The following is a 27,104-nucleotide window of genomic DNA, read 5'->3' on the forward strand; positions in this document are numbered from 1 at the left end:
TAGAGAAATAGCAGATAATTAACAAGAAAAAACAGCGTATCGTATAAGCCGTGTAGCGTAGTCCCGACACTGACAGTTAACATTTGACAGTGACAGATAGCGGAGACGCAGGGTACGTTCAGAAAAAGTAGTAAGTCTAAAAGCTAAAACGGACGGACGTACCTGACCGCGAACTTAGTCCGAAGCCTGTTCGATCGTGTGGTAAATATATTAATAAATAGTTAAAGGCTAGTCCAGTTGGTTGAGATTGAGGCCCCATTCGTACGAGAGCTTTTTCAACGCGCATTAAAAGAGCGTTTGAATAACACAAATGGATACATGTGTATGGGCCTGACGCCTACTTTTTTTCTGGCCGCGTAGCCAACGTGCCAATTGTTTATGCTCTGTTGCATATCCTAGTCATCTTTCTCTATCATTCTTTATTATTCTCTCTATCATACAGTAACAGTTGCGTTTCATTAGCTATGGTGCGTTAACGAAAAAAAAATTAATTTATTCAGGTGAAATAAACCCTATGTTACAGATTTTTTCTTCTGCCAAACTGCAGGGCAGTTTGTTGGCAGAGGGAACTCCCTCAAAACATAGATTAATTGTTAACTTAAGGTTAATTGTTAACGATTGCACGTTGGCTACGAACCCTGATCATATAGGTCGATTTGATGATTCCGTCCGGGCCAGCTTTAACTATTTATTAATCTATATACCACACGATCGAAAATACTTCGGACCAATTTCGTGGTCTGAGGGTCTACCGCAAACCACGTTCGACGTGTTGCCTTTCTGTCGCACTTGTAAATTCGTACGTAGTGTGACAGGGAGGCAACGCATCGAACGTGGTTCGTGGTAGATCCTCTGGTACGGCCATCTGTTATAGCTTTAGACTTAATACTTTTTCTGAACGTACCCTGAGTCTTGGCTGTCACTGTCAAGTGTCATGGGAGTACGCTTTGGCTCATACGCTGTTTTTTCTTGCTAATTATCTGCTATCTCTCTATTATAATATTAGCACTGTACGCTCGTATTGTTGTGGTATTTGTCATTCTTGCGCACCGCACGGTTGCCGTGATGGACGTGACGCGCGCGTGTCACTGCTGCCTGCGGTATTCTCCGGACAAGGACCTGACGATGCCGTACACACATCTCGGCAAAACGGAGATATATGCCGACATGATCAAAGAGAGCTTCGATATACAGGTAAGCTAACGGCAATCCAGTTATTGAGTCATCTACATAAACCAACAAATGTTAAAACTTAAATGTTTTTGTTGGTATAACTTAACTTGCAGCTGGTAGTGGGCGGGTCGGGCTCGTGCGGCATCTGCTCGGCGTGCGTGGGCCGCCTGCGAGACGCGAGCGACTTCAAGCTGCAAGTGCAGCGCAGCCAGGCGGAGCTGCAGGCGCGGCTGCAGGGAGCGAGCCGTGTAAAAGGTAGGGAACCACCACTAGGGAAACTATTAGTGAAGTTTAGTCATTTTATTTGAATTTTGTACAGAAGAATATGAATAAAAATATTACAATCACACTTTAATCTACAGTGCTTGATGGTAGTGATTATATTCTCTTTGGTCGCACCATACACACACACACACACACACACACACACACACACACACACACACAAGCTAAGTGTTGACTGCCCACTGCCTGCTAGATAGATTTATGGGACTTCTTTAAAATTATAAACCAAATTAAATGTCACATACAGTCAGCAGCAAAAGTTGCTAAGCGGGCCTGGTGTTCAAAATCTTAATTAGGTTTATAATGTTAAAGAAGTCTAATAACACCATCTAGCGTGCAGTGGGCGATCAACCCTTAGCTGGTGTGTGTATGGTGCGACCATCAAGCTCGACACACTTTTGTGTCAAGTTAATTTTGAACACCTCACCCGCCCTGGAGGCGTGTGCGGCCGAATATATAGGTATAAGCGTGCTCGTTGTATGTATCTATAAACCTCCTCCCCAGTCAGGTGAGCCAAACAATTTTAAATTATTCATATCAAAGTTAAATTAAATTATCGAACTTCCTGTATTTAAACAAAACAAAGTTATAATTGTAGGAGATTCGACTTACTAACTAAAACTAACGAAAAAAAGGTCCTACTTGACCTAGTTAAATCAGCTGGCATGACGTCACTGGTGTCCTTCCCCACCAGAATTTGCAATACAACTAGTACTTGCATCAATCACGCCTATACCAATATTAAAAAAAACGAAGTGTTATGTGTAGAACCGTACGATATGCTTGTATCTGACCACAAATGTGTTTTAATTACCATAACTATACTAAGAGTGTTACAACTTAACAATGTCATTTGGAAAAGACTGTTTTCAGATATGAACAAATACAACTTCAATCTCTGTTTATATAACTACGACTGGGCATTTGTCCTAAATAGTCCCGACATTATATTTAATTCTGTCATAAACATAATAATTAACTTTTATAATATTAACTTTCCATTGAAAAAGTATCCTCTTAAAAATTATAGCAAGGCATGGGTAAGCGAACCTGTTATTCAATTACGAAACCACCTACGACAAATAAAATCAGCCCTGCATAATAACAATAATAACACGTCACATAGTCAATTATCTGCCGACACAGTGTTGGATCTCGAAACTAGGTACTCGAAAGAACTTTATGCCGCTCGTAAGCAACATTATAATGACATGATTTCAAATAGCAATAACATCTGCCGGACATCATGGCATATAATTGCATCTGAAACAAGTAGCAACAATAATAAAAAAGATTCGCTGGATGTGTTGATAAGTGAATCAGCTGGTACGACCGTCGAGCATCGGACTTCGGCTGCCGCCGCGGCGCTAAACCGGTTCTACGTCGACGCGAACAAGACCACCTGCGCCTGCCCCGACATTCCCGCTGCGCTGTGTTATCTTAGTAAGTACGTAAACAAACACAATAAGCATATTGAAAATGAACCATTCCTCTTTCAATACATTGCTAAATCAATAAAACTGATCAAACGTAAAGACTCGAAGGATATCTACGATATGTCGTCTCGTCTACTTGACATACTACCGACATTTATTATTGATATATTTTGTGACCTAATAAATAGATGTATAGATGCAGGTACCTATCCCAGCACGTTAAAAAATATCAAGGTACAACCGATATATAAAGGTAAGGGCGACCTTAACAGTTTAAAGAACTATCGACCCATTTCGCTAATACCACTATTTTCGAAGGTCTTCGAGCGAGTACTAAGTGAAAAATTAATGTCTCATTTTTACTCTAATAATTTATTAAACACTCAGCAGTATGCTTACCAACCCGGGAGATCAACCATCGACGCGGCACGCGACGTAGTGACCAGGGTGACCGGCCACCTCGATGCCGGGCTACAGGTGGCAGCCATATTCTGCGACTTGTCATTTTATCCAAACTAGATCACTATGGAATAGATACATATGGCAGCTTCCTAAAAACGATAGCCTCCTTCCTAAAGGGCCGGAAACAACTAACTTCCGTACGCGGAGTACGATCTGATCTCCTGGAATTGGGGGACGCTGCTGTTCCGCAGGGATCCGTGATCGGTAATAACCTTTTTTCAATATTAATGAACGATTTTACAACCGCCACCGACGATGCGGAAATTGTGATGTTCGCCGATGACTGTTGTGTAATCGTAGCAGCTGAAAATCAAATTCTACTCAAAACTAAATTGGCCAAAGTAATGGATGAAGTAGCAAGGTGGTTCTCGGCCAACGGAATGATATTAAACGTTGAAAAAACTAACATACTCCGCTTCTGCTTGCGAAGTAACAGAGTGCACGATTTAAATATAAGTTGCAACGGCCAATACGTCCCTCAGGTTGACCAAGTGCGATACCTAGGCCTGATAATCGACTCCGGACTAACGTGGAGTCCGCATATTGATCAGCTATGTGACCGCCTGTCATCCGCTTGCTTCGCCCTGGGCAGACTCCGCCCCAGTCTAAACATTAATAATATTAAGAAAGCTTATTACGGCTACTTTCATTCAATACTAGCATACGGAGTCGACCTATGGGGCGATGCTGCAGACCGACTAAGGCCATTCAAACTCCAAAAACGAGGAATTCGGTGCATATCTGGCGTCCCATGGGACCACCCAGCCCAGGAACTATTCAAACAAACAGGAATTCTTACCCTGCCGTGTCTATACATTTTCGAAGTGGCGAAATACGTAAGACGCAACATAACACTGTTTCCGACTCGTGGCAACGCCCGAGGTGCGAGTTCCAGGAGGCCTATTGAACTTAATCCACCTAAGACGCGACTTGCCAAGTCTAGAAAGTGTATACATACGGTAGGACCTAAAGTATATAATAAAATCCAGCTGGAGTTGAAACAAACCACCAGCGACCTATGTTTCAATAAAAAACTTAAATCTAAACTGGCGTCTGACGCATACTACTCAATCGATGCCTTTTTCGAGACCTAACACTGTACCAAGTAGATAATACTATAATATAGGTACTTACACATTAATTTATCTAATAAACAACTACTATAGTTCGCGGGCTCAGCCTTGCCTGTCCAACTATGTAAATAAATCTAATAATTAATTAATTATAAGACTTAGCATTAAGCATATATGTACCTGACATGTAAAATTACACTCATTAAAATATTGACACTCATTAAAATATTTTCATAGAAAGTAATTTAATTGGTTGTTAGACTTCTTTACAATTGCTGTGTGAGCATAACTATAACAGGAAGATGATGTGATTTGTGTTGTGTTTGTTTGCTCTAGAGGAAGAATCTGCAGTTGAGGATCCTGAGATGCAGGACGGAGATGGGACCAGTGAGCCTGTATCAGGTCTGTATACTCTACTGATAGAAATAGTCATTATTATTTTTTAATAAGCTGGTGAGTAGAAGTTACCACAACTGATGTTGCTAGTATCTAGCAATCTTCAGATACTTGTTAAGTATTAGAAGACACATCAGACATATTATTGTCTAAGAGATGTCGCATGAGAAATTAGTTTCAATGACTGGTTGAAGGCAGCAGCCGGCTAACTTCACATTATATCACCCAGTGAAGTTACTTAAAATAAATGGACATTGGGATAACATAGAAACTTATGTAAAATTTTTAATGTTATCATTTGTAACATACGAACAGTAATGAATGTGAGAGGAAAATTCATTACTTATATGTACATAAAAAGTGTACTATTAACACAGACTTAAATATACCATATATGAAGCAAATATCACGATTTGTATTGAAACCAAGCGTGCCGACTTTTTACCACCTACTGTGACGTCACAGCCGCAAATTAGTGATGGGAAATCCTAACCGATTCAAAGACACCGATGCCCCTCTGCCCTGCTACGATTTAACTGTCTTCCTCATACTCAAAGATTTTATATCTGCGGTCTCGCTTGCTCACTCCCCGCTCCCCCTCTAACCACGCCAAAAATCACAAATCGATTGTCATGAATGACATCGATTTTCTGCTAGCCGAATGATAAAGACAGACGAATGATCTTCTTCCCAACTTTTCCCTTCAATGAAACTGGTATTTTCAAAATCTATGACTGGATCATGTGGAAAACAAAAATAATGAAAGTTTTTTTTTAGCACAATATAAATTTATAAACATACTAAACGTATAAACATGTAATCGTATATGTTTAAATTACCCTCGTTTTTAAAAGTGTCGTGTAAAATTAGGACATGATTTTTTTTGATCAATTACTACTAATAAAAAATTTATAATAGTTAATATCATTCATCGGTAGAACGAACAAAACTACTCGCTAAATTTGACAGACGAATGATAAACGGCCTGTACCACGAGGTCGAACCGATGCGCGACAGTATCGCTAGTTCCGATATTCATCGTCTCTTAACTCACAACGTCAAATCAAACGCTCAAAGCAAACGCGCAATGTAATAATGTAAATATAGTTTTGTAACGTTAATCTATAGTTACTTAGGTATATTATTGGAATCACAACCTGGAATACTTAAAAAATTGTTTAGAATGAATTTACGCATAATATCATTTTAAAATTACTTACCTGTGATAGGAAATATGTCCTTGCCCTTGGGTGCTTGCAATTTTTGGGCTGTTGCAGCTAATTACCACGCAACGAGGCATTTTTTAATTTTTTACGGACTACCGGCTGCCACAATTGGCGCGCGTGGAATGTCAATAGCGACGGCCAACCTAGACGCTTGGTCCGGGTTCGGACACGCGAAGTAGATGCATTTGCGTCATCTATGGTATATTTAAGTCTGTGACTATTAATCTCCTTTGACTTAATCAACTATTACCCGGCGTGGCTCACTCCGCGATTTCATTACGTCACTGCAAGTACATGCAGTCCACACCAATTTCGGTGTCTAGCAGTAGTAGTTGCCGCGCACCGCTACGGAACGGACGCTTGATCGCGCTTGCGCCACCTTGCGGTCATATCTGTCGTAATAGACGCGTTTTGTTAGAGAGTGAACCGTCTGTACCTAGTACTATTATTTTTTCTGGACAGTAAAAAAATCACTCAGTACCGGTTACTGCGCAGAACATGGGGTTTAATATAGTGTTGTTGCTCTAGATGACATGCTCCGGTTAAACATGGCGGCCGGAGACGGGGCGAGCGACGAGGGTGAGCCGCTGTTGCGTGAGTACCTGCTTCATAGCTACAAGTCAGTAGTTCAAGTGGAATAACAGGGTGGCTAAAAAATAACTGCATTCCCGTTGCCAGGGTAGTTTTGGAATTATACTGAGCAACTTTTACTATGGTACCAACCCCGAAATCGCGGAAAAAATTTTTGCTGTTTCATACATTTTAGCTGGAAATCAGACTGTTTGTTCAGATATTGTTTACTATGGCGCTCTATACGCCTTCAACATTCGCGTCGATAAATTGTCTTATAGCTGTCGAAGATATTATTACTCATGGTAATATCAGATTTCTCTCTTGAGCTGTAATCAAATTCAAATGTCATGATTCTGTCCCACTATTAACTGCTTGATCCATCTCAATCACTGATTATTTTTACTTTAAATTCCAACGTTTCAGCTGAGTTGCGGTAGACCCGTTTGTGTAATTAAATATGTGTACAAAACACATTCAGTGCCGAAAACCCGACTATCGGGTATTTTTAGATTTCGTTCCCAGGCCGGACAACCCAATAGTCGGGATCGTGGTACTACTGCTTTATATGACAAAATTGTTGTGGCCTGGCCCCTATTTCACCAACGTGACAGGTGCGACAATTCGACAAGTCTCATTGTTGCTGACGTCACAGGCATCCATGGGCTACGGTTATCGCTTACCATCGTGCGGGCCGTATTCCTGTTTGTCACCATCATTGTATTATTAAAAAAAACTTTATTATATCATCAAAAAACAGGTATTTCTCTTGTGATGATAATGATGACAATTGTGACAAGATTTCAAAGAACTTTCGGTAATTCTTGACAGCAAATGAGTTCTGTGTCGGAATTTCGTGACAATTGTCGTATTTCTTGTGACAATTGTCATTAGCTTCGCAAAATAAATACTTATTTACTGGCGATATAGTGGAGTTCTTTTTAATTAACATGTTGGTGGCAAACAACCACACCGCCCGTCTGATGGTAAGCGGTTACCGTAGCCTATGGAGGTCTGCGACGTCAGTAACAGTGATGTCGACAAATGCGACATTTGTTACGTTGGTGAAATAGGGCCCTGGCGCGGATGTCTTGTTTGGCTGGGTGGCAATGAATGTGTTTAAGTGTTATATGATTAAATGTAGTATCAAGGCCCACAGCCGCTAGCTCAATCTCCCCCACGACACTGGCAGCGTTGCCACACTGAACTATGAGATCTGGTGCACTAGGCACGACACGGACCGGAGCGAGGATGCGAGATCCCTGAGTCGTCGACACAATTAAGCCACAAATAGTATGTTTGTTACAGATGAAGAGCTCATAATCAAGCCAGAATCGAACGAAGATGAGACAAGCGATGAGATGTCGCGTAAGTACCAACTTGAATAGCAACGGTGTTACAATTATTAGAGAATACACAAACTGTAGCATTGGGAAGGTTTCCCAATCGGTGAACCAATCTACCAATATACCGGGATATATCAGTCTGGTTGTTATAATTATAAATAATCTTCGAAATAAAGGTACTTCTGTGAATTTGTAATATTTACGTGTAATGTATCTAAATCTCTTGATTTTTTAGGTCTCGTACTCCCGTCCAGGCTATCCGTAGATTGTGATAGGACTTTTCGTAACTTAGGATCTACTTTACAGTATGAGCCCCGACTAAAGTACCCACGTCGCCATACTTGCTGTATCGAAAAGTGGATTCTCAACCTGGCCTCCGTTTGACGACTAAGCCAATTCTTAGGACGAGGTAGGTTAGAAAACCTAACCTACCTCGCGGTAATCCACAATCGCAAATGCGAGTATTTAAAACTATTTCATTTTAAATATAACTGTATAGTTATGTAAGACACGCATGAAGTAGAGTTGTTGTTGTAGTGGAGGAGCGGGCAGTCAAGTCGGAGTCGTCGGACGCGGCGAGTGACGAGGACTGTGTGTCGGGTGAGTACTGCGACACCACGATACTACGGCACAGGCCTCCTCTCGTGCGCGAGAGAGCTTGGGCTATAGTCCCCACGTTGGCCCACTGCGCGTTGGAGACTTCACATAAGTACACCTATGAATTTCTTCGCTGATGTATGCAGATTTTATCAGGATGTATGGAATATATGAAGAAATGTTCCGTACATAAGTACCAAAAATGTATTGGTACGAGCCAGGATTTGGCCCGCGACCTTCGGATTGAAAGTCGGAAGTCATATCCTCTCGACCACCTTATTTTGATGACAATCCTGGACAAAGTCGAAATTGTTGTTAAATTAATTATGTGTTGTAATCTGTTTAAATTGTTTTGTTAATTTGTGTTTCAGTGTCTTCGGACGGCAGCGCCGCCCGCGCCGTTCGGACGGCAGCGCCGCCCGCGCGCACCACGGAACAGCTCGCGATGGCTTGTTCCGTGGTGCTCGAGCGCCTCCGCGACGACGCTGAAGTTCACAGTGGAGACAAACCATACTATTTCAGAAAAAAGACTATTTTAAGAAAACACGTAGAAAACATACACTTGTCGACCGGATCAAAATCATTTGCTTGTGATTTTTGTAGCTCTACGTTTCAAACCGAATTGCTTGTGATAGAACACGAGAAAAGTGAACATGGTGTTTCAAATTTCATGTGTGCTGAATGTGAGTATACGACAAGTTCCAAGAAAACTTTAGAGACTCATGTAAAGAGTCATTCTTTGGATAATAATGTCAATTCTAGTCACTGTAGTTACATGAGTTCGTGTAAAAGTGATTTCCATAAACACCAAACAATACACATTGCTGGAGAAGCTTTTGAGTGTAGCAACTGTGACTTCAAGTGCAGTGTTGAATCAAACCTGCGACGTCACCAGAAGACGCACGAACGGAGGCACCAGAGAATGCTCACTGGAAAACAGCTTTACGAATGTAGTCATTGCGACTACAAGTGCAGTAGTTCTAATTTACGAAGACACGAAAGGACACATACTGGCGAGAAGCGTTTTACGTGCAGCTATTGTTATAGTAAATTCAGTCGTAAATCAAGCTTACGAGATCACCTGATGATACATACTGGCGCCAAGCCATTCAAATGTAGCGATTGCGACTACAGGTGCAGGATGAAAGCAAACTTGTTAGAACACCAGAACATACACACTGGAGAGAAGCCGTACACATGCAGTCAATGCGACTACAAGAGCAGGGCTAGGTCAACCTTACGAATACACAAAATGACACATACTGAAGAGAAGCTTTTAAAATGTGGCTACTGTGATTACAAATTCAGTCAGAAATCAGACTTCCAAAAACACATAATTATACATACTGGGGCAAAGCCATTTCAATGTAGCAACTGCGACTTCAAGAGCAATTGGAAAGGAAACTTACGAGTTCACCAAAGAATACACACAGGTGAAAAGCCGTACAAATGTAGTAATTGTGACTACAAGTGCAGTGATAAGACAAGCTTACGTTATCACGTAATGACACATACTGGCAAGTCGCCTTTTCAGTGTAGCCACTGTGATTACAAATGCAGGCTGAAATCAGGCTTACAACGTCACATAAGAATACACACAGGAGAAAAGCCGTACAAATGTAGTCATTGCGACTACAAGTACCGTTATAGGACAAGCTTACGTTATCATGAAAGGACACATACTGGCGAGAAGCCTTTTCAGTGTAGCCTATGTGATTACAAGTGCACTCAAAGTTCACATTTAAAAAGTCACCAGAGGACGCACAAATGTAAGTAGTGATCGTGATTACAATGTGGTGATAAACAATTTATGAACGAATTCCGTTCAGGTGACCATGCAATTTTGCAAATCGTTGTACATGTTTCACAATTTATTTTGAGCTTTCGGAGAGTAAGTAAGAGTTTAAATATAAAAAAAGTTTTAGGCGAAATTTCATTTTTGTTACAAGCTTTTATCGCTGACTGTACTTTTCTATCCACATGCAACACACATCTCATCGACACACTAACAACCCCAACACAATTAGTTTTATCTCAGAGTTCCTATGGCCACCTCCTGTCTCCATCATCAGATCAGCTCCATGTCATCATAATATTGCATTGTCATCCAATTTACATACGTATGCAAAAATTCAGCTCAATCGGAAATCAAGAAGTGGGTCAAATTTAGCTTCCATGATTTGACCCACACTAACTAAACTAACATACCTTCATACATACTAACAGGGCAAGTTAAATAAAAGCTTGTATATTAAAAATAACTGCTTCTAGTTCTCAGGAAGATGTAAAGACACAACCAAAAAGTTAATTGTGTTTATTATACTTAGTTTATAAGTGATACTCTTATTTAAAATTAAGCTATACTTAAATGAGTTTTACCTTCAATATACTGATAGTCATTATTTTATGTACGTTTAAAAAAGTTAAATTGTAATGATTACATAGCTGACTAGATATTTTTTATGAAATAAATGTGGCTCTGTCTTTCATGCCTTTACCTCAAACAATAAACAAAATGGCGGGCAATGTATTTTAACAAGTGCGACGAAAAACATTGTATCAAACACAAGCGGTATGAAAATTGTAAACTCGAGTCATAAAACCCCTCTGCCCCGTCCCTGGCCATCGTGTATCTATTGACTCTCTTTAACAATGTTGTCCATACCAGGGATAGGAAACTAGAGGGTTCGGACATTCTCGGCTCTTTTCGGCTCAGCATTGCTCCGAGCAATTATTAGGGTTGGCAAAACTTGAAGTGCATGTGGGTGCAAAACCACAAACAGGATAATAACTTGAATTTGACAACCCAAAATAGCAAAGGGATAGTGCTATACATTAGAAAGGGGCAGCACGATCCGTCCCTGAACCGCTGTCAAACTTCGGTAGGTATTGTAGGAAGTTTCTTGTCTGTACGATAGTATGTATGTGCTGTTACTTATTCTGTGTTCATACATCTCTTATTGCACTATGTAATATAATTTACTTTTCCAAATGGTAGTAGTGTAGTACTTACAGTATAATATATATTAAGTACATTTTTATTCCTCCATCACCGGTCCATGTGACACTCGTTGAGGCAGAGAAGGACAAGGCGAGCAGTTCCTACCTTTTACTTTTGTTAAGATAAGATAAGTACTTATGCGTCGCTTAATTTACAACTCGGGTAAATCCATTCGACCCTCTCAGCTAATATCTACCCCTCCTCTTACCCCTTCTTTTACCTTTTCTTAATACCAAAATCCACAGACTTAAATATACCCTAGATGAAGCAAATATCACGATTTGTATTGAAACCAAGCGTGCCGACTTTTTACCACCTACTGTGACGTCACAGCCCCAATTTAGTCATGGCCCAAGTAACACAAAAGTAGCTTAATATTGTTTGAATAATAGAGCATGCCGTACTGTATGCTGAATAAGGTAGCTGTATATCGTCTGTATAAGCGTTTATACAGGCGTTATACAGAAGGTTTGGGCGCAAAGTGGGCTAGCCCACGCCGCTTATTACTGAATAACAGTAATGTAATAGCTGTATAAGTGTGTGCCCACACATTGAATCGCTGAATAACACTTGTATAGAGGCTGTCAAAACCTTCTACACCGCTTTTAAACCAAAGTTATCCAGCTTTGTACACAATGCATCAGTTATTCACACGTTATGAAGCGTTTGGTTCCAACGTGCACTTTTACAGAAAATATATTCAGATATTTGTGTTAAATCAATGATTTGTCTTCCATTTTAATTTGTGGACTCGTGTCAAAGTGTAGTTTCTGTACTGAATACTTACAAAATAAGGAGGACATCACCCATATATTTATTTGATGTTTACATAACTTCAATGTCATTGCGCATGCGACTTTACTGTTAATATATGTATACATTTTATTTAAAATTTTAAAGCGCCGCGTAAATAATGCACTGTTTAAAAAGTAAATATAGAAAATTTAGTACTCCACTTTTAAATTTGTAATTTTTTTGCGGTGTTTAGATGTTTTAGTGATAGAAAATGTACTTTAACAAATTATGCTACGATAAAACTAGTTTTATAAATGGAATTTTCAGTTCATTTTAAATTCCTATATAATTGTAGAGGTTAGAATATGAGCAACCGTAATGGCGTCCGACTGTGCTGAATATAAGCTGCTGCCACAGCTATTTTGTGCTAAATTTCTGACTAAGCATTCACATTATTCGCATTACTAAGCTACATGTTAGATAATAATGGTTTTAGAACAACAAGTTTTGAATAACATCAGTATAATAGTAATTGTTTTCTCAATCTTAAAGCCTATTAGGGTTCTGTACACAAATAGTAAAAACCACATAGATCCTCACTAGTTTGATGAGAAACATTATAGGTATGTAACACGGGCAATATTCAATCCTACTTCCTACTAATATTATAAACGCGATATAATATTTAAGTTATATGATAAATCTGGGGGCACGGCAGATTACACAGTTATTTTTTCCGTTATCAGTTCCGACAAATATGTAGTAGGTAAAGGTATACGCAAAGATGTACGAAGATGTGTATAGCATGAGTATGGTGTGGTTACGAGTAGCGGGTATCACGGGTATGAGTACAAGTATAGTTTGGTATGGGCAGTATTGTTTAGGTATGAGTACGAGTATAGTGTGGGATGGGTATGCGTAGACCCACTTGAAACCTAAAAACAGTCTGTTCAAAATCGATTGATCGATTGTGGAGAATCGATTTCGCTATATTTTAATGGGGGTGATTATTTAATTTTTCTCATACCCAGTCCAGTCTACAAGTTTTTAATGCAACAATATCAATAACTAGCATTTGACACCTTGTTTGCCAACTAGCAACAACCTTAAATGGCCATTGGTAAACTTTATCTCGTTGCAGTAAGGTATGCAAATGGTCAGTTAACAGTGTTTACGATGGTAGCTAGCAATTGTTTTACGTCATTAAAACGACAATGCATCTTGTGTAAAATAACCAATCGAAGAGAATTGTTAAGAATACTAAACCTCGATTTTTTAAATAATTGTTGGTTTAAAGAATAAATACGCAAGATGCGTTCAAAATAAAATAAAAACACGATCAAGCTCAAAGCAATCAGGCCCAAGTAGCACTGTTGACCGTGTATAAAGCTACGGAACCCTCTCCACCGCGCATTTATTGATACTAAGCAGTAGTTTGAATAGCGCTTCTCATTTCGTTCATTTTGCAGCTGTTAGCAAGAAAAGATAGTATATGTGTACTAAAATCGCTATAACTTAAGTATAAGTTTTGTTTTAGTATTTATTATTCAGACGTTATGTCTATAAAAGCCATAACTAACCCATATATGCAGCTACTGAATAACAAATAATATGTGGATTTCATTACAGCTTCCAGTAATAGCGTCCACCTTTATTCAAAAACTAGCATTAAAACAGAAACTGCAACCGCTTTTATACAGTTGAAAGTCTTCACCGACGGTTCTTTTCAGCATTTAGTAGCCACTATCACATTTTTCTTAATATTGTCTGCTTAATATCTCACAACACAAAATATATACAGCTAATTGCTGCTAATGCTGCTATTATGCAGCATTTAGTAACCACAAATGCTTTAAGCTGAATAATGTGTGACTAACTGTGTAAGAAATAAGTATTATTCAGCTTTAATATGCAAAACCGATACTATGCAAAATTTATTCAGCATTTATTGGTATATAGGCCCCACTAGGCCCACATATTTTCTTATTCCGAATTTAGTAATTTCCACAATCCGCTTATACACAAAATTTATGCAATCTTAATTTGAATAAGATGATAATTTTACTCTATTATCCTGCTTGTGTGTTACTTGGGGGGAAATCCTAACCGATTCAAAGACACCAATGCCCCTCTAGCCCGCTACGATTCAACTGTCTTGCTCATGCTCATAGATTTTATATCTGCGGTCTCGCTCGCTCACTCCCCGCTCCCCGCGAACCACGCCAAAAATCACAAATCGATTGTCATGAATGACATCGATTTTCCGACAGACGAATGATAAAAACAGACGAATGACCTTTTTCCCAACTTTTCCCTTCAATGAACCTGGTATTTTCAAAATCTATGACTGGATCTTGTGGAAAACAAAAATAATTAAAGTTTTTATAACACAATAGAAATGTATAACCCTACGAAACGTGTAGACAGATATATAATGGTATGTTGTTAAATTACCCTTCTTTTTAAAGGTGTCGTGTAAAATTACAATTACATGCACATGATTTTTTTTATCAATAACAACTACTAATAGTTTTTTTTGAATAGTTAATATCATTCATATGCCCGAAATCGATAAAAATCGATTATTACAAGCGATCGGTAGAACGAACAACACTAGTCGCTAAATTTGACAGACGAATGATAAACGGCCTGTACCACGAAGTCGAAGCGATGCGCGACAATATCGCTATTCCGATATTCATCGTCTCTTAACTCACAACGTCAGAAGTGAAGTCATAATTTAAACGCGCAATGTAATGTAAATATAGTTTTGTAACGTTAATCTATAGTTACTTAGGTATATTATTGGAATCACAATTTGGAATACTTAAAAATTGTTTTAAAATTAATTTATACATAATATTAATATCATTTTAAAATTACTTACATGTGATAGGAAATATGTCCTTGCCCTTGGGTGCTTGCAATTTTTGGGCTGTTGCAGTTAATTATCACGCAACGAGGCATTTTTTAATTTTTTACGGACTACCGGCTGCAATAACTGGCGCGCGTGGGCTGTCAATAGCGATGGCCAACCTCGACGCTTGGTCTGGGTTCGGACACACGAAGTAGATGCATTTGCGTCATCTAGGGTATATTTAAGTCTATGCCAAAATCGCATAATCTGACAGATGTATTTACCCGAGTTGGAAGTTACGGAAATCTTATGTAACATCACGAACATCCCTGCCCTTTCATCAAAGATTCAATGATTGTATATAACATATGTGTAGTGTAAGGTTTTGGATTCGGCAGCTGGTGTAGATGGCGCTATACGGTCATTCTGCTTCTTAAAAGTTGACGTTTGATAAAATTAACACAGAAAAATATGGCTCCGTCCAGCGCCATCTATTCCATTCATAGTATCCATTGGTATGATACTCGATCATTTTTGTACATTTTTTATATATTATGTAATTAAACTCATAGTAACTACGTTGGAGTTCATATTCAGCATCCACAAACCAGATTGGCCCTTCAACACTACAGTAGCCGCAATATTAACTGGCGAGTCAGGTCATAATGCCATCTCTTTCACTCTTGGTTAGTTTTAACAAGGTTAAAGAAGATAGCACTATGACTTCAGTCGCCAATTGGTATTGCAATGAGTATAGCACTGGCGCTATGGTGGGAATTTCATGAGTATATAGATGTGAGTGCGTCGCAGTACCACATAATAAATAATGAGAAGTAATTAAAAGATCAGCCGTTTCTAAAAATGATCTGCGAAAAAAAAATGCCATTAAGTAAATCATTTGGACAGCATACAAATATTTTGCTGGCAATAAATAAAAATCGGGCTACAACTAATGTTCAGCAAATAATTCACAAACGGTCAACATTATACTGGGTCAAGCAGATCTTGTCAGTAGAAAAAGGCGCGAAATTCAAATTTTCTATGGGACGAATTCTAGAAATCGAATCTCGACACTCTATGTTAAATCTTTAGCGGAATACGGAAACGGGGTAAGGGAAATAGACTAAGTACTTAAAAATTAACCGTGTTTTTATTACTACACGTTCAAAAGGCAGGCAGTACGACACACAAGTGATTTTTAAGCGTTCATATGAACACAAATATTAGAAACGATAAAAAAGCGCCAACGTCGGGTTAAATGCGACGCTTTTTAAGCTCGGATTAATTAACAATGGAGCCGCCATTAACAGGCGTTCCCCTCTGTAGAAAATAGGCGGCCAATGGTCAACCACATGTCGACCATATGTATGGACTGACGTTTATCTGACATGACATGACGTACCTATACATTTGATGTGCCCCTCCCCCGCAAAAAACGGCAGACTAAATTGTACCGAAAATTTTAGACATGGCGTCTCCGTTGCTTATATCCTCTAAGTTTAAAGCTCTTGTGGGTATGGGGCCTTTTTTAACACTATTTATTAAACTGTGTTCCACACGACCGATAAGTCTTCGAATCAAAATCGCGATCCGTCAAGCCCGTCTGGTATAGTTTTTAGACTTACTACTTTTTCTGAACGTACCTTTCGCCACCGCTATCTGTCACTGTCAAGCGTTAACTGTCACACTGTCAGTGTCATTTCTGTTCTGAGGGCCTACCGCGAACCACGTTCTACGTGTTGCCCCTCTGTCGCGCGTGTAAATTCGTACGTAAGTGTGACAGGGAGGCAGCACGTCCAACGTGGTTCGCGGTAGGCCCTCTGATATCGGGCTGTTAATACCGGGAAGAACGCTGTTTTTTTTGCTAATTACTTATTCTGCTCTCTTAGCTGACTCTGCCAAAGGCCCTGAGGCTGCTATTTCTCTAATATAATAACAGCACTGTACGTTCGTATTGTTGTGGTATTTGTTTTAAGTCCATTCGGGCACTCTTGCGCACCGCACGGCTGCCGTGATGGACGTGACGCGCGCGTGTCGCTGCTGTCTGCGGTGTGCTCCGGACAAGGACCTGACGACGCCGTACACACATCTCGGCAAACCGGAGATATATGCCGACATGTTGAAAGAGAGCTTCGATATACATGTAAGTAAAAGACAATCTAGTTATTGAAACATCTACTTAAAACCCAAAATTGTGAAAACTTAGATGTTCTTGTTGGAATAATTAAACTTGCAGCTGGTACTAGACGGCTCGGACTCGTGCGGCATCTGCTCGGTGTGCGTGGGCCGCCTGCGAGACGCGAGCGACTTCAAGCTGCAAGTGCAGCGCAGCCAGGCGGAGCTGCAGGCGCGGCTGCAGGGAGTGAGCCACGTCAAAGGTAGGCAAACAGCGCCCATCTAATAAGTAGTGAAATTTAGTCAGTCTGTTTGAAGTCTATCCAGGAGACTATTGAATAACTATGTTACAATCATACTTTGATCTGTAATGTTCACAGAACACCGCCTCTAGAAACCTAATATTGGCCATTTTGTTCCCGACGCAAATCACCAAACTGTGAGGTGCGGGAGAGGTGCCCACGGCGTTGCGATTGGTCGTTTTAAACATGGCGCGCTGACACGTGTAAATGTAGGGATGGGACATGTTCACAGGGTGGCCACTTTCTGGAAAACCGGGAAAAGTCAGGGAATTTCGCTTGTCATGGAAAAGTCAGGGAATTGTCAGGGAAATTTAATGGAGGTCAGGGAATAAAAATTGTCTCTGTATGTACATAATATAAGTACATAATAAAATAATAAAAAAATATTAATTTTACCATCTGCAAACATTATATTATATCTACTATAATTAGTCTAACGCATTCACTGCCAGGGGGCGTGGCCTAGGAACAAACTTGTATGACGGTGGACGCACATTTGCGTCGGGGGCAGTGAATGTGCTAACCTGTTCACTTTAAAAACCCGCAAACGATGTACAGATAAGCCGTTTGGCACACGCATACCTACTAGAGGTCAAAACAAAATTTTTGACCTGCAGTTCCTAAAAATATTTCCCTTAGGAGGGGAGTGCTGAGTCATTGTTTTTTTGTATGGGAAAGAAAATATTTTTTTTTCAGAAACTTATTGTGTGTGGTATCATATGAAAGAGCTTTTTGAGGCAATTCTAAAACTATACCACATCATTACATTTCAGCCATTTTTTTTAAGATTAAAACAAAAATAATTTTCAAAACATACCAAGTTTGAGCTTCTCCAGATACGATATGGCTGATTTTTTATTTGTATAATATACCACAAATGATACGTGATATCCTCACATCTAACCCTAATAAAGCAATTTTGAAAATAATTTCATTTAGTTTTTTTTTTAATTTTTCAATAATACTAAGTGAATACAGTCCTACTTCAGTACCTATTTTACGAAACATAATGGAACTGTACTGCAGATACGGTGCATATTAATCATAAAATGATACGTAATATCCATATATCCAACGGGAAATACCTCTTTACTACAGTTCCATAAGTCTCGTAAAATAGGTACTGAAGTAGTACTGTGTCACTGTAATAATGAAAAATTAAAAACAAAACTAAATGAAATTATTTTTAAAATTGGTTTTTTGGGGTTAGATATGAGGATATCGATATCACGTATCAGTGGTATATTGTACAAAAAAATAATAAGCCATATCGTATATGAATCTAAAATTTTTTTTTATCCCATAAAAAAAACAATGACTCAGCAAATTTTTTTAGGAACTGCGGGTCAAAAGTTTTATTTTTACCTCTAGTATGCGTGTGCCAAACGGCTAACCTGTACATCGATTTGCGGTTTTCTATGATATTGGGGTCGTACGTCTGACGCTAAATAGGTTAATAATAAGTAACGCTATATCCTACCACGGCAGTATAGACAAAATAAATATTTATATAAAATGATCCACGCGGCTCGTAATGCTCACTCCTTGTACACGGAGCAGCTACACAAAAGGATGGAAGATTTAAGTCCAGAGGCGAAAATCAGAGCAGAAAAAAGAAAAACTGCGGAAATGGTCAGAGAACTAGAAACAAAAAGGCGAAAAATTCTCGAAGGAGCTGCCAAAGAAGCGTTATTGGAAAAACAGATTACCAAGTTGCAATAGATTTTGTTATTATTTTATATCAAAAAATTGTTTAAGGCCTTGTATGTATAAGTTACGCTTATGGTTTAGTATGTGCAGTTGTGCACTAGTGCTGCACTCTGGCGGCAAAACATTGCAGTAATAAGTACTCCCTATTATTTTTTATCGGGCTATTCGTTCAATCATGTATCGAGTACGACCACGGTCTTTAATATATAATGAATTTTAATTTCTTTTTTATTTTGCTTTATTAAAACAAATAGTTTTTCTTAATAAACTGCTTAAGTATTAAGTAACATCAATTTCAAGGACATTGGGTGTTGAAAGCCCCTTAATTTGTGTATAAAAGCGGTTTTATTTCATTTTTTCCACGATTTTAACAAGTCTACAAAATTTTCGGTTTCAACAAAAAAACATGTTTCGGTTGGACACTAAAGATTTTTAACCGACTTCAAAAGATTAGGTTTCTCAATTCGTCGCTTTGGTACCATAATACGCAAAACGTTGAAGTCTAGTACTTACTAATACGATTAAGGTCGGTATAAAGTGTTCCCTTTAGTATTTCTCGCTGGATTATATTATATGATAGATTTAGATTTAGATTTATTTATTTCATAATATGAAATTACAATATAAATTATTTTACACTAATCTATACGAATTTATATTATGATGATACATTTAATATCCAATAAATTCGGTAGTCCTCTGTACTGTTTCAATTGGTTTTTCCTGTACAGCTTTCAACAAATATAAATAAATTATTGGGTAATTGTATGAACTGTTGTATGAACTGTGATAGCAAATTACAATTTATAAATACAATGAAACAGTACAAAAACGTCACCTGACGTAGGATGTGAACCCACGACTTCCGTCTAACTATGCTTTCGCTCTTACCAACTGAGCTATTCAGATACTAGGTACTTCTTATTATTTCCGTTTTTGTATTATTTCATTGTATTGATAAATTGTAATTTGCTATCAGATAATTCTGCAAAAACTCAAAAATGTATTCCAATTATAAATTTTATATTTATTACATTTAAGATTATGGTCAGGGAAAAACTTGAAAAAACGCCTGGAAAACCGGGAAAAGTCAGGGAATTTTGGTTATAGTAAAGAGTGGTCACCCTGTGTTCATTACAGGTAGTGGGTACTGCAACCAGTGACATCGAAATTTATTGTGGTAAAATTGTTACCAATTTAGTATACTTAGAGTAAACTTACTTAATAATTATACTTATTGATTAATTTAATATTTCATTAAGTAATTTAACAATGTACCTGAAATTTTTACTTAACATATTAGGGCATTTCTGTTTAAAGTACCCAGAACTTGAATTTAAAATTCAGAGAGAGAATTTAAAGTTTAGAATTTTTATATTATTTCCACTCAGAATCGCAATCTCTTTCGATACGAGAAAAAAGTGTCACCAAAATCTCATACAATTATTTTCTTTTGTCCGTTTTATTAAGGTCATAGAAGGTTGTATTGAAAACATATTCAAATGGACCAATAACATATGCCTATTACAAATCAACTCCGAGTTCTCTCGCACTTCTTTGAAGTTCATCATCAGGTCCATCTCGTGACATGAGACCTAACTGCTCACCTAGAGGATTCTAAAAAACCCATACAACATATGTCTATCCCAAACCAACACCGAGTTCCCTCGAACTTCTTTGAAGTTCATCATCAGGTCCATCTCGTGACATGAGACCTAACTGCTCACCTAGAGGATTCTAAAAAACCCATACAACATATGTCTATCACAAACCAACACCGAGTTCCCTCGCACTTCTTTGAAGTTCATCATCAGGTCCATCTCGTGACATGAGACCTAACTGCTCACCTAGAGGATTCTAAAAAACCCATACAACATATGTCTATCACAAACCAACACCGAGTTCCCTAGCACTTCTTTAAAGTTCATCATCAGGTCCATCTCGTGACATGAGACCTAACTGCTTACCTAGAGGATTCTAAAAAACCCATACAACATATGTCTATCACAAACCAACACCGAGTTCCCTCGCACTTCTTTGAAGTTCATCATCAGGTCCATCTCGTGACATGAGACCTAACTGCTCACCTAGAGGATTCTAAAAAACCCATACAACATATGTCTATCACAAACCAACACCGAGTTCCCTCGCACTTCTTTGAAGTTCATCATCAGGTCCATCTCGTGACATGCGACCTAACTGCTCACCTAGAGGATTCTAAAAAACCCATACAACATATGTCTATCACAAACCAACACCGAGTTCCCTCGCACTTCTTTGAAGTTCATCATCAGGTCCATCTCGTGACAGACCTAACTGCTCCGCTGACCTAGAGGATTCTAAAAAAACTTACACAACATGTTACCTATATATTATGTCTAAAATGGTACAATACGGTATGACGAAGCACGAAGTTTCCGCAACTGAAAAACCATCATCGTCACATCACTAGTCGAAAGGGAAAGGGATAGCGCATTGCATTTTCAAGTTGACGAAAAGGGACGGACATACTTCGCCTCTGCTTACTGACCAGTATAAAATGAACCCCGCGGACAAGAAACATTATTCAATGAAATAATGAATTTCGCTTTCCTGTGGGATGTTATTCCATCTGTTTTGTAAGTAGAAGTCTTAGATGACTTGCCACACCATTTTACGCTGCAATATCCCATGATTTCCCAATGAATTCAATAGTTTACGATTTATTTTCTTAGACTCGTGCACACTGCTAACGTCGTAATCTTGGGCGCAACTGATCGGAGCGGCGCGCGAACAATCTTATATTTGACCTATACACCATACGGGCGGTGACCGCAAGTCGGCCTATAAGCTCGGTCTATAGGGGTTGGTCTGTGGTAATGTTAGATGGCGGCACCATACACACTTCTGCCGAGGGTTGACTTTCCAATATCTTGCCAAATACTTTAAAATCACTGTTTGAGCGTAACTCTTACAAGATTATAACGTAATCAGTGTTGTGTTTGTTTGCTCTAGAGGAAGAATCTGCAGTCGAGTCAGAAAATCCAGAAATGCAGGATGAAGAAGGGCCCGGTGATACTGTATCGGGTACGTCTACTCCTCTACAATAAATGCAGTAATATTCATATTCATTTAATCCATTGTTCTCATGTTCTTCCATTAAGTATCTCAGTAAACTGCCTTAAGTGATCAAAAATATTACAACAGTTTTACATAAAAATTCCCAGTAGTTACCACTGAACCGAGTTAGTAGTACCTACTGGGAATTTTATTTTTGGGAAAAAAAAAATCCCACCAATTACCAGTGGTAACAACATGGTGGAACCTGGTGGGAATAATCCCAACCATCAGTAAAGTAATTGTTAAGAATTAGAAGACACATGTACTAACAGCAACACTCCTAACTGTACATCGGTGGACCTTATTACAAAAGGCATAAGGTCCACCGATGGACAGTTAACAGTGTGGGCGGTGGTGGTGGACAGGTTTAGAAGATGTGAATAACACTTTCACACGTACAATGAACGACGTTATTTAATACATTTGCGAAAAAAATCACAATAAAATAAATATTGGTAACATGAGTATTACAATACAATACTTTTTGTACGTAATAAATGTGTAATGGCAAAATAAAAAATATATTAAGTTTTTGAACATCCAAACTCTGGTGTGGATGTATCAAATACGGTCAGAATTAAATCTAAAAATGCTGAAAAAGTAAAAAGCACTACGTAAAGTAGCACTTTTTGAGCAATTGTATTAAAAAGATTATTTGTTTCAGATGAAGAGTTCATAATCAAGCCAGAAACTGTGGACGAAGATGAGATGTCATGTAAGTACCAAATACCAGGCGATCGGTAGATTGTGATGAGTAGATACCCCTCGGCCGAATATCCGGTATCCAGTCGCCGAATATTCGGCCGGCGGAACTATACCTACATTTCGATATTTCAGGTGCGCATTGTGCAGGTTTTGCTGTTTAATTTATTTTCAATTTTAATTTGACATGTTTCCTAGTGAACATTTGCGCGGACTCATTTTCAGGTTCGAAATGAGTGCACGTGCAAGTCAGTGGAATGTTTAAATTGTTTAATAATAATAAACTAGTATGATTATGACCGTGACTGTTTCTTAAATTTTGTTTACTCCGAAATCAAGCAATGTTACTATCCGGTATCCGGCCGGATGGTAGGTCACTATCTGGTATCCAGCCGGATATTAAAATAATGGCCGGATAGGCCGGATACCGGATAGTAACCGAATATCCGGTGCATCTCTAGTGATGAGACGGAAACGTTTTCTATTTTGGTTGTTTTTCTAATGTCTGTTAATCTGCTTCGATCTCTTAGTTTTATTCCCAGCATGCTCCTCTCCATACTGGCCATGTCCATACTTACATACTGTATAAGTTGTATAATAATCCGCTACAATACATGGCCGTTTACTTTTGTATTAGTATGGAACAGCGCTAACGCTAAGGATGGTCAATGTGAGTAAACGTCTGGACTGATATTGATGACTCTCTTCAGGCGATTTGTCTTGCTTGTCCGAGTGGCACTCTTTAGTGTTATGGAGAAAATCTCATGAAACGTCGATTATCTATGTGAAATTCGCCATCACTACACCTTATAAAACAATGTCCTCCACCGCGTCTGTCTGTATGTGTGTATGTATGTTCGCGATAAACTCGAAAACTACTGAACGGATTTTCAAGCAGTTTTTACCTATCGATAGAGTGATTCTTGAGGAAGGTTTGTGTATAATTTGTTAAGCTATTGTGTAACCCGTGCGAAACCGGGGCGGGTCGCTAGTATGCTAAAGAGCTCGAATAAATTGTTTTGTTAATTTGTTTCAGTGTGTTCGGACGGCAGCGCCGCCCGCGTCAGGGAACAGCTCGCGATGGCGTGTTACGTGGTGCTCGAGCGCCTTCGCGGCGACGCGATTGTTCACAAAGGAGACAAAACATACGACTGCGAATACTGCGGCGATAATTTCAGAAATAAGTCAATATTAAACAACCACATACAAAACACACACTTGTTGACCGGACCAACACCATTTGCTTGTGATTTTTGTAGTTCTACTTTTCAAACAAAATTTCTTATAATCGAACACGAGAAAAGCGAACACTGTGTTAAAAATTTCATGTGTGCTGAATGTGAGTATACAACAAGTTCCAAGAAAAGTTTGGAGACTCATTTAAAGAGTCACTCAGTTAAGAATAATTTTAATTGTAGTCGCTGTAGCTACACGAGTTCGTGTAAAAGTAATTTACACAAACACCAAACAATACACATGGCTGGAAAACCTTTTCAGTGTAGCAACTGCGATTTCAAATACAATCAGAAATCAGAATTACGAACACACCACAGGATACACACCGGCGAAAAGCCGTTCAAATGTAGTCATTGCGACTACAAGTGCAGTAATAGGTCAGGCTTACGCAGACACGAAAGGACACATACTGGCGAGAAGCCTTTTCAGTGTAGCCATTGTGATTACAAATTCACTCAAAAATTAAGCTTACAACGTCACATAAGAATACACACCGGAGAAAAGCCGTACAAATGTAGTCATTGCGACTACAAGTGCAGTCTGAGTTCAAGCTTACGCATACACGAAAGGACACATACTGGCGAGAAGCCTTTTCAATGTAGTCACTGTGATTACAAAAGTAATCAGAAATCACACTTAAATATACACCAGAGGATACACACTGGAGAAAAGCCTTACAAATGTAGTCATTGTGACTACAAGTGCAGTCGGAGTTCAAGCTTACGCAAACACGAAAGGACACATACTGGCGAGAAGCCTTTTCATTGTAGCCACTGTGATTACAAATGCAGTCGGAAATCAAATTTAAAAACACACCAGACAATACATACTAGGCAAAAGCCTTTCAAATGTAAGTAGTGATCGTGATTACAATGTCGTGATATACAATATATGAACGAATTCCATTCATGTGTCCATGCAATTTTGCAAATCGTTATACATGTTTCACAATCTATTTTGAGCTTTTGGAAAGTAAGTAAGAGTTTAAATAAAAAGTTTTAGGCGAAATTTCATTTTTGTTACAAGCTTTTATCGCTGACTGTACTTTTCTATCCACAGGTAACACACATCTCATCTACACACTAACAACCCCAAATAGAGGGCCATTTTTTCAGGTTTCAGGTTAGGTTTCGTTCATGTCGTCTCGGATATGGGTGAATATGGTATCGATGCACTCAGTGTAATGCCCTGAATAAAAATATATGAGATGACAGGCGCGAAAGTGGTGGGGGTAGTTGCTGTGACGTCAGAAAGTCGGCAGTACAAACTTTTTTTTAATTTTCTTTTAAAGATACCACGTGGGGTACCAAATGAAAGGGCTTTGTGAGTAGATCACAAATATATAACATATTGTAACATTTTCAATACTTGGTCTGACAAATTATTAGAAAACGTTTAAAAATTGTACAATCCACCGTTGACTTTGAAGCACTCTAAATTGAAAATGGCTAAATGAATTAGTCCAAAATACATACCAAGTGACTGTGAATATCCTCATCACATGCGGCATGAAAATTGTAAACTCGAGTCATAAAACCCCTCTGCCCCGTCCCTGCCCATCGTGATTCTATATTGACTCTCTTTAACAATGTTGTCCATACCAGGGGTAGGAAACTAGAGGGTTCGGGCATTCTCGACTCTTTTCGGCTCATCATTGCTCCGAGCAATTATTAGGGTTGGCAAAACTTGATATGCCTTTGGGTTTTGGGTGCAAAGCCACAGATGATATAATTAATGACTTGAATTTTGACAACCCTAAATAGCCGAAAGGGATAGTGCCATACATTAGAAATGGACAGCACGATTCGTCCTTGAACCGCTGTCAAACTTCGGTATTGTAGGAAGTTTCTTTTCTGTACGGTAGTACTATTTTGTATTCTGTGTTCATACATCTCTTATTGCACTATGTAATATAATTTACTTTTGCAAATGGTAGTAGTGTAGTACTTACCTCGTACGTACCTCCATCACCGGTCCATGTGACACTCGTTGAGGCAGAGAAGGACAAGGCGGGCAGTTCCTATCTTTTACTTTTCTTAAGATAAGTACTTGTGTCGCTTAATTTTCTACTCGGGTAAATCCATTCGACCCTCTCAGCAAGACCCTATTACCTTTTCATTAATACTCGTACCTAAATCGCATAATCTGACACATGTATTTACCCGAGTTTGAATTAAGTTAAGCGAATCTTATATAACATCCCTTTCATCAAAGATTCAATGATTGTATAATATATGTGTCAAGTGTAAGTCTTTGGATTTGGCAGCTGGTGTAGATGGCGCTATACGATGGTATTATGCGGTCATTCTGTTTCTTAAAAGTTGACGTTTGACAAAATGAACACGCCGTACAGCGCCATCTATCCCATTCATAGTATCCATTGGTATGACACTCGATCATTTTTGTACATTTTCTATATGTAATTAAACTCATGGTAACTAACGTTGGAGTTCATATTCAGCATCCACAAATCAGATTGGCCCTTCAACACTATAGTAGCCGCAATACCAACTGGCGAGTCAGGTCATAATGCCACCTCTTTCACTCTTGGTTGGTCTTAACAAGGTTAAAGGAGATAGCACTATGACCTCTGTCGCCAATTGGTATAGCAATGAGTATAGCACTGGCGCTGTGTGCGAATTTTATGAGTATATAGGTGTGAGTGCGTCGCAGTGTACCACATAATAAATAATGGGAAGTAATTTAATGATCAGCCGTTTTTAAAACTGATCTGCGAAAAAAATTGCCATTAAATCATTTGGACAGCATACAAATATTTTGCT

General features: G+C 38.8%; 1 protein-coding gene across 1 annotated transcript; it reads left to right on the forward strand.

Annotated features, from left to right (window-relative positions):
- Window positions 1–1,065: 1,065 nt before the first annotated feature.
- Window positions 1,066–26,633, forward strand: LOC134800613 (zinc finger protein 436-like). The gene is made up of 12 exons (XM_063773098.1): window positions 1,066–1,194; window positions 1,287–1,428; window positions 4,766–4,831; window positions 6,580–6,645; window positions 7,930–7,989; window positions 8,505–8,567; window positions 8,936–9,061; window positions 17,134–17,300; window positions 17,394–17,535; window positions 22,279–22,350; window positions 23,048–23,098; window positions 24,122–26,633. The coding sequence occupies exons 1-12, from the start codon at window positions 1,066–1,068 to the stop codon at window positions 25,177–25,179; spliced, it is 2,142 nt and encodes a 713-aa protein (XP_063629168.1). The 3' UTR covers window positions 25,180–26,633.
- Window positions 26,634–27,104: the final 471 nt, after the last annotated feature.

This window comes from Cydia splendana, chromosome 20, assembly GCF_910591565.1.
Source record: "Cydia splendana chromosome 20, ilCydSple1.2, whole genome shotgun sequence".
NCBI lineage: Eukaryota > Metazoa > Arthropoda > Insecta > Lepidoptera > Tortricidae > Cydia > Cydia splendana.